Source organism: Eleginops maclovinus, chromosome 16 (genome assembly GCF_036324505.1).
Source record: "Eleginops maclovinus isolate JMC-PN-2008 ecotype Puerto Natales chromosome 16, JC_Emac_rtc_rv5, whole genome shotgun sequence".
In the NCBI taxonomy this organism is placed as follows: domain Eukaryota; kingdom Metazoa; phylum Chordata; class Actinopteri; order Perciformes; family Eleginopidae; genus Eleginops; species Eleginops maclovinus.
This window is the reverse complement of record NC_086364.1, coordinates 4,537,853-4,552,787: the sequence shown is the minus strand read 5'-3', so window position 1 is coordinate 4,552,787 and position 14,935 is coordinate 4,537,853. Positions and strand designations below refer to the sequence as shown.

At 41.0% G+C, this 14,935-nt stretch overlaps 1 protein-coding gene across 1 annotated transcript; it reads right to left on the bottom strand.

The window, feature by feature from the left end:
- Positions 1–2,375: 2,375 nt before the first annotated feature.
- Positions 2,376–9,358, bottom strand: LOC134877873 (uncharacterized). The gene is made up of 5 exons (XM_063903548.1): positions 9,097–9,358; positions 8,878–9,002; positions 8,360–8,645; positions 6,366–6,420; positions 2,376–5,790 (listed from the first exon to the last, which is right to left on the bottom strand). Exons 1-5 carry the CDS (start codon positions 9,284–9,286, stop codon positions 5,721–5,723), a joined length of 726 nt encoding a protein of 241 aa, XP_063759618.1. The 5' UTR covers positions 9,287–9,358; the 3' UTR covers positions 2,376–5,720.
- Between the last annotated feature and the right edge of the window lie 5,577 nt (positions 9,359–14,935).

Here is a 14,935-nt window from a genome sequence, read left to right as displayed (position 1 = left end):
AAAATATAGAAATGTAACTAAATATGTATCAGTATGCATGTTTATGCATTTCTATATCTTTTCAGCTATCACTGATAAACTCACTTATTTTTTTGCATAACATTTAGAAAACACTGACCTCTAATACTCACACTTTGTGTGAAAACATAGCCTAAATTGAACTCATCAGCATATGCATTTCTTTATCTGTTCAAACTATAAAAAATATTATTAAACTCACATATTTTTGCATGGACATTTACAAAACACTGACGTCTAATTCTCACACTTTGACAAAATGTAACTGTCAGGTCCAAAACTGACACTCGCAGCAAACACTGTTAAATAAACACATGAGACATCAGTTAAGGTTGTTAAAACTTGCAAGGAGAGAGTGCAGGAGACAGTGCAGTTACAACGCCCCCACAAACTCTGCCTGTCCCGCGCACCTCCCTTTCTTTTTATTAATTTTAGGATGCCCTAATCACATAAGCACGAGTCAGCATAGAGGGAGGGGACTGTGAGGCTGCTCGTGTCCTCTAAAGTACATAGTTGCTTTATATGTATATTTGTTGGTGTGTGTGTGTGTGTGTGTGAGGAGTCTTCCTGCACGTGCGTCCTTCGGTGGTCATGTTGCAGAGTGTTGTCCTGAGAACGTGTTCGCCCACACGTTCTCAGGGAGTAGTTTCTCATACCAAATATCTGTACAATCATAACAATCATACACGATTAGGATATGGTAGACAATGATAATGACTGTATTTAAAAATATAAACATTTATTTACATTTAATTCTAACAGTAACGGTTGAACTTATCTGTCTGTGCATGCATTTCTTCACATTTTCAACTGACACCTTTGAAATCACATACGCTACTATTGATGACAAACAATCATAACTACTTTCCTTTGTCCACATCAGACTTTCAGTCATTTATTCACTAGCCTACATATTCAGTCAAGCACCTTTAGATAGTGAGATACCTGGCACTGCATGGAGCCAACAAGAGAGCTGTATGCTGGAATATACCCACTTAGGTTCCCTCTTATAGAGTCTTTCCAACGTTCATCTGTCAGTCTTGTTCTGAACTTAGATTTAATGACATTCATGTCAGAAAAGGAAGAATTTACAGAGGTATGTAGACCCAAACAAAGCAGCGGTCTTCAGAGCTGCTTGACAGATTCTTATAGTTTTCTGGCTCAACCAAGCTCCAGAAATGTTGTGCATGATGTTGAGATTTCAACTGGACATCATTTTGGAGGTTTAAAAGTTCTTTGAGAAGGTGCTGTGGACTGTGGTGAAATGGCGCTCCACATTGCATTTTTTAATCGACCGCCAAGCTTACTCCGCGAAACAAAAGTCTATTTCCCAATTCTCATGAAAAAACTACGTTTTCCGCCTCTTTTTGCATTTAGCGGCCATGGTCGTTAGACTGGTAACATAACGAAACTAACCCAACGTCTCTGCTAACATCACTGAATTTAGGAACTATGCCGGTATCACGACCAATCAAATTAGACAGTGGCATAACTTGTTTAAATGAATGGCAAATAATAACTTCATGTCAGAAGGGGGCGGGATATGTGTGAATTCAATTGGATGGAAATTAGAATTGGCTAAGCAAGTAACAAATGAAATTGGCATATTATGAAAATTTGTGTTTAAATGTAGACTATTTGGCGAGCTACTTTGAAGGGGGTGGTGAGTGACTGGTAGCTTGCGAGCGACGTGTTGGGAGACCCCTGGCCTACAGGATTTACACTGTAAGGGATCCTTGTGTTTTTTCAATATCACTGAAATTGTCGCTTGAGAGAGTGTTGGTGGCAATTTGCCATTAGCCAGTGATTTGTCATATACCAATTTTAAAACCGGCACAAGTTTCGAGGAGTATTCCTCATAAAACTCGATGGGAAACCCATCCGGGCTAGGTGCCTTCCATGTACGAGACAGTCTTATTGCGTTTTCTATTTCTCCAACCGTTAATAGCTGTTCTAAGGAGTACTGGGAGTCTGGTAAAAGTGTTGGGACATGTAAGGAATCGAGAAATGACTGATTGATATCAAGTACAGCAGTAGTGCGTAAACTGGTCATTAGTTATTTGACGATCGCGCAGAGTCGAATCAGAAGTTGTGTTGATCCTTTGAATCATCTGAGCAGCTGACTGCTGCTTGAGCTGAAGTGCAAGGAGCCTCGATGCGGATCCGCCCTCAAGTCGGCAGATCCGCTGTACTGTCTCACTCATTTCGGCGATGCGCAAAAGATATGCCCCGCCTTCGGACAGCGCCCCGTCAAACAGCGGACCCGCTATGGATCCCAGGCGGATCCACACATCGGACGTGCCTTTTTTCTCATCACTGACGGTTAGAGAAACAGCCAGAACGGAGCCAGAACGCTTGGATACTACCATGGCGGCAGAAGCTAAAAAAAATCTAAAAAACTTACCCAGTCCATCTGTCTTATCTGCAATGCAAATGTGTCTCTACCACAGAAAGGGAATTTGGAGCGGCATTTCAAAACGGTCCACAAGAGGTACGATACAAACTTCCCAGCTAAATCACCACTGCGCGCCCGAAAAGTCAAGGAATTGAAAAGTCAGCTAGCAGCACAACAGTCCATTTTTACCAGGCCCAATACCACGAGTAAGGCAACCATAGCTTCTTATCGTGTCTGTCGTGTTCTTGCAAAAGGAAAGAAATCTTTCAAGGATGGTGTCAAGTTATCCAGATGTTAAGATTCAGATTCAGCTCTGCCCAAACTTGAAAACGGCTTGTTCAACACAAATGATGCAAGGGGACAACTCTGTTCCGTTCTGGTGATTTATTTTCTTTTAGATTGATGGCACAAAGTGAAATTCCAGAGGAAGAATAGGTGGATACCCTTTAAGAAACAAAAGGGCAAATTACATTCCACATCAGTACGCATCAATCATGATCATTAAACTAAACATCTCATTTAAATTCAAAACAGATCAAAATCAAACAGAAAACAGCAAACAAATGATTCTTTCAAACTAAATATTTGAAGTCCATACCAGTTGCGTCTGTGGTTGAACATGAGCTGTCAGTAGGCTGAGGAGACCGAGCAGAGAGGGCTCCCCGAGCTAACTCCAAACATTTTATACTCATGCTTGATTAGAGGTGCGCAGGTGAAATCGGTCCCTCCAGAAACATGGGTTGCATACTGTCTGTTGAGTGTCTGGGTGAGCTCTCTTTGCCCCCTTCAGGCCTGGAGTTCCTCCACAGATGCTGGTCCTATGCTCACACTTGTTTGACGCCACAGATGGTGAGATTGTGAAAGAAGCGTTCATAGAAGCCGCAGATTCGCTTTTTGCCGATTTTAAAAATCGAAAGGAGATTGTGTCTGCTATTCAGGATGTGCAGCTATCAAGAAATTCTGTTACACGGCAATGAGAGGGAATGGCGGAGGATGTTGAACAGCAATTGAGGAATGATATTGACACATGTGTTTTTCTCTGTAATTCCATGAATCCACTGATACTGTGGATGTGGCTCAGCTATTTGTGTTCATTAGAATGGTTTTCGACAATATGAGTGTAAAAGAAGAGCTGCTGACCATTTTGCATTTGAAAGGGCACACAAGAGGCACAGATATTTTTCAGGTTTTTATGGAATTCGTTAGTAAGTGCAAGTTGCCCCTCTTCAAACTTGTCACCATTACAACCGATGGGGCTCCAGCAATGATTGGACGTACTGCTGGGTTCATTGGATTGTACAAAAAGTCTGAATCTTTCCTGGATTCACCAGAAAGGGTTGTGCGGGAAGATTTTAAATATGAAAGACGTGATGGATGTGGCTAACAAGATTGCGTGTTCTGTTTGGGCCAGGAGTCTGCAGAGGCAATTATTCCGTGCGCAACTGGAGGGGACCGGTGCAGAACACACAGATCTGCTGCTGCACACAGACGTAAGGTGGAACGCTTTTCTAAATTGTTGCCCGAAATTAAAGAATTTCTGAAACGTTCAAACCATGCTGAATGCACAGCTAGAAGACAGTCAGTGGCTCTTGGATTTCGCCTTTCTTACTGATCTGACTGACAAGCTCAATAACTGGAATCTAGAGCTGCAGGGTAAGAACAAACACATCATCAGCATGATCAGCTCCGTGAACACCTTTAAAAGCAAGTTGCTGCTGCTATCAAGCAGGTTGCAACAGTGTGATCTGCGGAACTTTCCACACATGGACACAGAACTTAAGCGTCAGGGCAAAGACTGTGTGGAGCTTGAGAGTGCAAGTTATGATGATCAAGTGCAAAGCATCTTGTCAGAATTTGACAGGCGCTTTACTGACTTTGCATCCATTGAGCCTGTTGTGAGTTTTCTCAGTTTTCCATTTGGGGAAAATATAGATGTGGATTGTATAACGTCCAAAGTGGCATCACTCTTCAACCTGGATAGCGGTGCTATTGAGAATGAGATGCTCACACTAAATAATGACATTGAGCTCAAATCAAGAGCTACACCTCTGACACAAATGTCCAATTCTGGAATCTAATGCAGAAAGAGAAGTACCCCAACCTCAGACAAACTGCAAAGAATTTGACTGCACTTTTTGGATCAACATATTTGTGTGAGTCTGCCTTTTCACATATGAAAATCATTAAGTCAAAATACAGATCCACCATGACTGATGACCACCTTGCGGCCTGCTTACGGCTGGCACTCAGCTCCTACTGTCCGGACTATGAGAGACTAGCTTCCTCCTCTCAGTGCCAGAAGTCCCACTAAGGTAGAGAACCACTTTTCCAACTTGAATTAGCCATTGTATTAATTGGTTTGTATGTTGTTGTGTTGTTACGGGCCAGTCCTAGGCCTACTTGTGCTTATTCTTTGCACGACGTACATTTAGTTCAATAAATGTATTATTATGGTTAAAACTTGATCTTTGTGTCAGAACATTGTGTTATTATATAGGTGCACAATTAATTGTGGCTACGCTATGGCTTTCGATATGGCTTGGTAGATCTCAACATACTATCAACTTTAAAAGTAGATCTTGGTTCAAAAAAGGTTGGGCACCCCTGGTCTATGCTCTTCTCACGGAAGCCTCTGCATTTCCTCAGAGGGTGGGGCTTTTTGTGCAATGGGCAGTGTTTATCTTGGTCAATTCGTTCTCTTCTTACTTTAGACTCAGACTTGGCAGTTCCTGAGACCTGCGTCTTGTGGACATATACAGATGTCTTTGTGGGCCTCTCGCATTTGTTGTTTCTCTCTGCCGGGGCTTGCGTAAAGAGGTTTAAGCTTGGATCTGAGCGCGCCTTTGCCTCTGAGCGAATGAAGTTTACCAACACGGAGAAAGGTGGGAAGCTAACAAAATGTTCTTGTTTGTATCTTGTCCCGAAGTATAGCCACTTTTCTTGTATGTTGTATGGGAGTTTCTCAATGATAGGCTTAATTCCTCTGGAGGTATCCAAATACGACAAGCCTGCGAGGTAGCCATCTTCCTTTGCGGCTTGTAGCTCTCACAACAGATCGGCTAGATCCCGCAGTCTCTGTGGATCCTTTGTTGTGAGCTTTGGAAAGTTTTCCAGTTTGCTGAACAGAGCCTGTTCGACGGCCTTTGGTGAGCCATATATTTTGTTGAGGCGATCCCATGCCATGTACAGTCCAGTAGCCGGATTCTAGAAGCTGTGCTGTTAGCCGCTTATCTCTTGATATTGAGTAGCTCCGTATGATGGCTGTGTTGCAGTCTTTTCACTGTCATGGGCTATGTTTCCATTCAGCTTAAACACTCCCAAAAATCCCAGGACACAGATGATTCGTTTCCATGAAGTTTACTGTGAATCTTGTGAAACTGTAAAAACAATACAATGAGATACCTGTATTATAAACACACACCAAACACAATAGCATCTGTGTAAACATCACAGCTTGGCTAGCCTAGCCACGTAGCTTATATGATGAAATACGATCAAGCAAACCAAAATAGCAAGCAACAGTAAAACGGAAGGCTAACTTTAGCACTAACTTAGCCTAGCAACACAGTTAGCGTCTTAGCCATCTGAATATACTCACAAACTCAAAATACTTGACGACGTAATGTTATAAGATGCATTCATACTTACAGACTTTGCCTTAGCAAAGAGAGGGAAAGAATAGCCTTTAACTGAGGAGCTGATGACTGGATGTGCTCACGCAACTGTATCTGATCGCGGCATGGCAAATGTACTTCCTGTCTCCCAGCCAGCATGCACTGCTTATATATACCCATGGTTACAAAAATAACCCGATCACATTAAACTATGATAGCAGAATAACAAACATATTTCTAAAGGCATAACACTTACAAAATGCACTCACTCTAAATGTTTTTATAAACAACATGCAAATGAATATGAAACTAAATATCCTTAAATGGACATCAATTACCTCGGTTGTCCAGCAGGACTTCTCTGGTAGAAGTTCATGATGGACTTCTGTTTTACTGACAGGTAAAAGAAAATAACAGCAGGTTATTCAGGTAGTTACAGAGATGATATTGAAATGTACTGTTAAATGATTGCCTTTTCTAGTTGTCCCTGCCTTAAGCTCTCCTTCTTTCACTCCTCATGTGTCCCTCTTCTTCCTTGTTATGCCTCTCTCTCCCTGGAATGTTATGTCCATGTCTATCTCCTTTGTCACTTTCTTGCTCTTCATCTCTTTTATCCCTGTATTCATCCTGCTCATTTCTGCCTGTATTCATCCTGCTCTTCTTTATCATTGTTTATTCAGCTTCTTCTTAGTCCCTGTTTTCTCTTTGAATGTCTTTGTATTTTATATTAGCCTTTTGTTCTGACTCCTGTCAGTGACTGCAAAAAGTAAGTTTCCCCCTGGTGGTGTTTTTGAGTTATTGCAGCTTTAATTACCAGGACCTTCAGTGTTCAGTGGAACTAACAGTGAGTAGAGATGCACTTGGTTTATTTGAGTTGTTTTATGGCACTGTGATCTTTAAGGTGATGTTGAGGCATTTATTTTAAGTTACGAAAACCGTGCTAACTATACTAATGCTAATCGCGACGCTAACAGTTAGCAAGAGGCTAGTTAAGTTGCTATGGCTAATTTAGTTCATTGTTGAGCTTCATTTGTGGTGAATGAGTGAATTTGCATTTTATTGCTGCCTTTTATATTATGATTACTTTCCTGTAGGTGCATTTATGTGATATGGTGTGTGTTTACTGGAATGTAATGAGTGTATTTCATGTATCTGTACTGCAATATGTGTGTTCATCTGTGTTGCAGTTTTACCAAAAAACATAACTGAGAAGATTCAGTAAATCAACCTCAACCAAAGCTACTGGGTCTCTTTTTATTGGTTCGCTATCTGTCAGCCAGGACAGAATACATTTTCTTTGTCTTCCTTTATCAATTATGCTTTAGTCTTCATATTGTGGCACAGTTGATATCAGTCATACTAAAGCCTAACCCTGCAAGCTTTGGCCTCAGCAAACCTTCCTATCACTGACTCCATAATTTGTAAAGTCGTCTGTTGTTTTAAAAACAATGGATGTGACTTAAAGTAACTTCCATTACAAAAGTCTTCATAGCTGTCTTCTTTTGATACACATGGTTTAGCAAGCAGTTCACAAATATAGGAATTGCGACAGATAAATTTGATCGTTTCCAAAATCGGAACATAAACAAAACTGTCTTTCACTGGGACTTGATCATAAGTACCTGTATTTTTGTTTCGCCTTGTATCATAACAAACTCCTAAAAATGTTTCCACTGGCTCCACAATCCCCCATTTATCAGTGAAATACTTGTTCCTTTTAGTTTCACTATTATAGCTCTCAAATGGGTTTTCAAAATGATCAAAAACTTTTTCCAATGTAGATCTAACAGAATTATCTATAGGCACAGCAGACAGTACTTTTTGCTTAACTTGAGAATGCAGTCCACCAGCAAGTTCTTCCAAATCACTGACAATTCCTGACACTACACTTCTTGCTATACCACTACCATGAAGTTTAGCAACCATTCTAGAACAAATATCGTTAGTAGTGTCTTTGATCCCTTGACCTGATTCACTGTTTTCAAAACTCCCAGCTTCTGGGTTCTGCATGACACTTGTTCCAGCAACTTCTGTAGTATCATCTCGTACACTGTCAAAATCAGCCTGAAATGACTCAGAGATTTCTGCATCACCACTTTGACAAGAATCCTTCTCATGGACACTATCTAAATGTTTTTTTTAAACCAGAGTATGCAGAGAACTGAAGCCTACAAAAATCTTGTGAACAAGCTAACTTAAACCTGGTGCTTGGATATAAACTGTGGCCAATTCGCAAATGAGTTATGAGTGCCTGGCTTGTATCCTACACTGATTTACAGATAAAACACTTTAACATCATCAATTTTCATTTAACCGTTTGCCCTCAACTCACACACTCTTGTGGGCTCAGTCGTGTTAGCAATATCGATGTTATAGATTGTCGTCTGCAGGAAAGTGTAGAGCTGGACCAAGGACTCATCATAAGACAGGTTGAACACGTAGTGGGATTCAAACAGTTCATCAAAGGCACTCAGTGAGCCGGTGGCTTGGCAGGGGATGAGCTGTTTGTCAACGGCAATATAGAAGGTTTCAATCCTGTTCTGGGTTCGGCCAACAGCGAGGATGTATGGTTGTTTACCCTCTCTTTCTTGCAGGTGTTCATCAATACTGCAGCATGACTAGAAACAAATGAAATAAACATGAACACCTTAAAGTGACGCTTCAATTTCTGCCCCCTTGGGTTGATGTTCCTTACTGAAAGGTCATTCCCCCAAAATAATTTCCCTGCATTTAATCATTAATTTGGAAACAACACGCTCAAAAGCAGCAACTGGAGAGTAAGAGCAATGAAATGCTTACTGCAGAAAAAAGTGTATTGCGGGATTTAAAATTATGTCACATGTGCCTTACCTTGTGAAAGTGCACCATTTTGTCCACTGCATCACTAGCACTTATTTTGGTTCTCCTCTTTCGTCCAGCTGTGGGTGGCAATAGATGGAGAAGCAGCAGCAGAGAAGCCATGTCACTGTCCCAGTCTATCAGGAGAATAACAAGGCAGATATTAACTTTTAATAGGAACAGATGAAACAAGCTATTTTGAATATCAACCAAGTATGCCGTAAAGCTTACCATTTGCATCGTTCTCTGTGAGTTTCTCTGCAGCTTTTAGAAGTCGGCCCAGCTCAGTTGACTGAGTCAGCTCTTTGGCCTCTTTGATGACCTTGGGCTTGAATGACGTGTCCCACTTCTCAAGCTTCTTGGAGGCTGTTTCAGCACCAAACAGCAGCAGGAAGTCTGATTCACAAGTGATTTTGATCATATCGATACATGGTATGCTATTCTGAACTTTCTGAAACCACTGTAAATCAGAACAAAGATCTTTGAAGATAGAATATAGTCAGCAGGCCAGGTAGATCAATTAGAGCTACTGCGGACTTCATGCTAACATCTAACTGAGCATAACACTGGAGATTAAAGGCTACAGTTCAAAATAAGAGAAATGTGCAACTCACTAATCCTTTGACATCTAAGAAGCGTGGAAATGTTTTGAAGATATCTGCAGTTCGTTGTGGGTAATGCACTAAGTCTTGGTGATGTTGGAATGTCATCTTCATGTTCGGAAATACACTTGCTTCGTCAGGAGAATGAACAAGAAATGAAATAGCCTCCCTGCAGGAATCTCCATCAAGCTGCTGAGGCATTGTGGTGCCTGATCTTCGGCGCTTTGGCCCTTGTTCTTGAGGCACTGAGGTTTCCTTAGCTGGCCGTTTTTCTGTATTCCTGGACATGGTCTTGAGACGCCACGCTAAAAATCCAGTTCCTTTTTCCCCAACATAGAAATGCTCCTGTTACATCAAAATGAATAAATTAACATCACAAAAGATCTTCGAGCAAGAACAGATTCAGCATAAGGAAACAAAATAACTTAAGTAATAGGTTTTCTATTGTCAAATGAATGTACAATATCCAGTATTTTCCAATCAGGACCTTATAGCTATGATGGTTGTTTTGTGTCTTTAACAAGTTTAGCATACACTGTTTCCATTGTGGTTCTATGACACCAAAGTCAATATCAAAAACAAAACGACACAAAATAGAATTGTAAAACTTACATAGCCCTTTGGAGAAAAAAGGGATCCTTCGGTGAAGGAAATAGTCTGATAACTCCCAGGGCATACTTCTCCTTCTACGTACGGGAAGGAATCCTTCTATAGAGCAAAGACAGCAGTAAATCTTTCATTCGTAACTAGTTTCAAGTAAGTTTTACCTCTATAGTACAAGACAAAAGCCACAATATATCATTATACGAGTGTGGCCCTTCCTTTCACTTCTTTCCATTAACATTTTCGAATCTTACCCATGTCTTTCAATCATATCACTCGCCAATATGTTGACAAGCTTTCTCCGGGTACGGTGCCTCCGGGTACGCTGCCTCAGTGAATTTTCTGACTTGCGCTCTTCAAGAATATCCTCTCCTCCGGGCTTCCTAAGCAAGGCTGTTTTTACCATCTACTCGCATAAAAGGACGAAAAGTTTTAAGTGTTCAATTCTGTGTATCAGTTTAAGTCGTTGGAACAAATACATAGGCGTACCACAACATGTTTGTATAGACTAACTATGCATTCAGACCAAGAGATGTAAACGCAACAAGAATGACAGTGGTTATTCATTTTCTATTTCTATATCAGTTGAAAACTGCTCAACTTTATGCAGATTAGATATGACGCGGTTTAGGACATGTACAGTACATGCATTCAAATGCTTCATGTTTGAGCGATATGAGTGATATGAGACAAAGTAAACTATTTTACAGCTTTTGTAGCTTGGTTTGAACGCACAGTAAGGGTAAAAGTCCAGAGGGATGCAGGGCAAAGCAATAACATTTTCTTTGGAGTGAGTCTGGAATAGGGCTGCACGATTCTGGAAAAAATGTGAATCGCGAGTTTCTTGATAAGAATTGGGATCACGATTTTCTGCACAATTTTTTTAAAAAACAAATTTAAATGTTTATTACACTCATTAACTTTGACAAAAGAAAAGACCATTGAATAGGCTATTCAAGTTCCATACCAAAAAAGTGCAATTTCTTTAAAGAACATACAGCACATGGCTCTGAATAAGGTTGAGGCAAAGTTGAGGCAACCTGATTACTCTCTCTATGAAGTTCACCTAGACCAGACATTCACACACATTCCAGTAGCCAGAACATTGTAATGAAAACACAGAGATGACAAACTTAACCACAGGCCAGGCCCACTGACTTAGTCTAAAATGAACCATAACCTGACAAAAGAAAAGACCATTAAATCGGTCATTCAAGTAAAGTACCAAAAACCATGTGATTTCTTAACATGAAGCACAAGGCCCAGAATATGGGCCTGAACATGGCCCTGCATAATTGACTCAAAGGTTCTTTGCCAAGAACACAAGTTTGTCAACATTTTGAGGCTTCAGTGATGAATGGTGACAAGTCACAATGTTCCCCCCTGTACTGAACAGCCGCTCAAAAGGTGAGCCTGTGGCGGGAATGCCCAGGTATTTCCTTACTAGCACAGACAGTCGTGGATATTGACCCTTATTTCGCCCCCACCAGATTAAGGGGTCATCTTCACTGTCGATATTGCTTGTCAGGAGATATGACTCTAGCTCTGAGGACGCCGCTTGCTCTAGATGTAAGGCTGGGTCTGACTCCTTATTGTCTTTTGCTGCTTTAAAGAAATCTTTCGGCCCTTCTTCATGGGAGGTGCCAGGGGAGCAGTTGAGGGGGGACTTTGCTGTGAAAGAATGAAGAACATTAATATATGTGTACATATGTAATATCACAACACTTTAAGGACTAAAGTAAATAATTACAGTTGTATAACCAATTTAACATGATCTTACCACAGCTGGAGTTATGCCAGTCATCTCATCCATCAGTCTTGCTCTAACTGTGGCTTTGTTCTCCTCTCTGATGTAATTCATTTTGAATCTAGGATCGAGCGTTGTGGCTATATCGGGTAGATCCAGAGTTTTCGGTTCTCTGTACTTCTCTTGCAGGTATCTCAGGATGTTTGACTTAAGTGATTTGGTGAAATCTGTGTCATCTTCTTGCACAGCCAAAACAGAGGTTTCAAAAAGACGGAGAACAGGTTTCACGGAGGAGATGCTCACGTATTGTTCTCCAGAGAGGGCATCTGTGAAGTCGGCCAGTGAAGTGAGGGTATTGCTGATTGCTTCAAGGACTTCAATATCTTGCCATGTGGGAATCAGATGTCTAACCTTTCGATCAGGGGAGAGGACATGCAAAATAGCTGGAAGCTGTTCAAGTAGCCTCTGAACCATCGCTTGCCTCGATCCTCATCTTGTTGGGCACTCCATTTTAAGTTTATGCACCAGCAGTTTGAGTTCCTTTTGGGCCTCAGCAAGAGTTCTCCTCCGCTTCCAGCTGTGACTGAAGGAGCCCACAATCTTTTTTCAAAGATCTGCAGCACGGTCAACTCGTGAATCTTTCATGGCATTCTCTAGAAGGGAAAGAAATACATTTAGTCAATACATAATCAATTATTATTATTATTATTGTTATTATTATCGTTAGTAGTAGTAGTAGGCCTACAATAGGTTAGGTGTAGTTGTAGTAGGCTATATAGTCATTAATGTATATATACATCTATAACCTAAGGGTCATGTTGCTGTTTTAAAATAGGCTATATAGGCAACATGGTAGAATGACTTAAAAATGCTCACCAATTGCCAGATGTAGTCTGTGGCCAAAACATTGCAGCCTGGTCCAATTGTTGATGGAAACTGCTTTCACTATGTTTGGTCCATTGTCTGTTGTTATGCACGCCATTTTCTCCTCTTCCAAACTCCAAGATGCAAGGGCCTCCTTTAACCCCTGGGCTAGAGATTCGCCTGGGTGATCTTCAGGGAAAAAAGCGGTCTGCAGGCACCTGCTTTTCATGGTAAAATCAGTCGCTATAAAATGGACAGTCAGACTCATATATGGTTCCATGGTCCGACTGGACCATAAATCAGATGTTGCTGAAAAATAATCCACTTCCCGCAATTCTGCCTCGACAATTGCCCGCTGATCGTTTTACATGGCAGGTAGTGCAACCTTTGAAAAATAGTTGCGGGAAGGCATCGAGTAGCGTTTGTCCAAAATGTTCATCATTTTCCTAAATCCGTCATGCTGTACCGTGTTTATAGGGGCCATATCTTTAGCTAGGTGGTAAGAGATTGCCGCTGTTATCTCCTTGTGCCTACTGGAGTTTGGTGGATATGGTATTGCGTTGTGGATGGTTGCCGTTATAGACGTCTGTTTTTTCGGGTGACAGACATTTTCAGAGTTCTTGCTTTGTACGGCTTCATTATCGATTTGTGATAGGTTGAGGGAGAAAGCAACTACACTGGTGCTTGCGGGCGCTTGAGAAACTCAGAGGGAACTAGGAGGGTTTATTTGTGGTGCAGTTTGTGAGGAACAAAAAACAAAAGAATTGTTGTCATTCAGAAATGAGATTTCATGCAGGTGTGAATCGAGATCACTGTTTTTTAACGATTTATCGTGCAGCCCTAGTCTGGAACCACATGCTTTAATTAGTGATAATTTCAATTTTGTGTGACACTATAAATGACGTTATCTCGAGACTCTCAATTAGCTCTTTTGCAGTCTCAGACACAGAACTGTTCATGTCTTCTCGGCTGGATCTACTTCGGCCTGTAGGAAGGCCCTGTTCTCTTAGGTCACTATCACTTGAAGAAAGTGACATGGGATCCGTGAGGGAAGATCCGAGTGAATCCGAGGAGAATGGTGTTGAATGAGCTAAAGGAGATAAATCTTTACAAGAGACCTTTTGATTAACTAAAATTTTAGTATAACATTTTTAGGTAACCTAATGGTACTTTATTCAGATGATTCATCAATCCAGTTGGTAGCTTTAGTTATTACAATAATTCTATAGTATGGAGTGATAGACGTCACATCAAATAAGTACGGTATAACCCAACCTTGTCTTGCCCATTTCACAAGGAAAGGTCAAGGTAAGCTGCATAAACGAGCCCAAATTCATTTTTGAGATTTAATGATGACACCTACCTTCATCTGAAATCCGTTCACGTACTGTCAGGCATAAGTCTGGATGGGCCTCCAAGAGCTCAAGTAGAATGTGTTCATCTACTGCTGTGTTGGTGTCATCAAAAATGTCAAGTTGAGCTGCATCAGGAAGCCCAAACTTGATTTTGACTGAAGAAGGAGCAAAAGTAACCAGATAAAGTCACCTGAAGCCTTAAACAGCACAGAATGAAGGACTAATCATCATGCTTTTAACATTAAAACGTGTCTGAAATATTACAACACTTATAGACAGCTATATTATGACAATATATATCTTAGGCTACCTTCACTGATGAATTCCAAATGTGTGAAACCTGTGTGCAATTTGATGTACTTCTTTACACTGTGATATTGCACCTTCAGCAACATGGCAACAAAACTGCACCTGGTGAAGAAAGTGGGAAAACCATTAAACCTTTTAACATGATCATGTTAGGTTGAAGTGGCACTCAAACAACAATGCAGTTTGCTAATCCCAAGCAACATTCATAAAATATGGTATTGCATTTGCAACGTGATACCCTCGTGACTCGCGACCCTCTTGACTAGCCTTGAACTATGCTGGATGACAAATTGGAATTTGAATTGCTTCACAAGTGTGCAGTGAAAAACAACAGAAATGCTCTCACTTTCTCGCTCTCAAACCGACACACACACACACACACACACACACACACACACACACACACACACACACACACACACACACACACACACACACACACACACACACACACACACACACACAAAGCTGGCTAAACTCATTAGAAAAAATAATTGTCTTTAGCCCAAAACTAAAATGCATATGGCGAAATATCTTAACCGTCAGCATCTTTAGCTACTTCAGACAACATAGCGACCCCCTCCCAACAT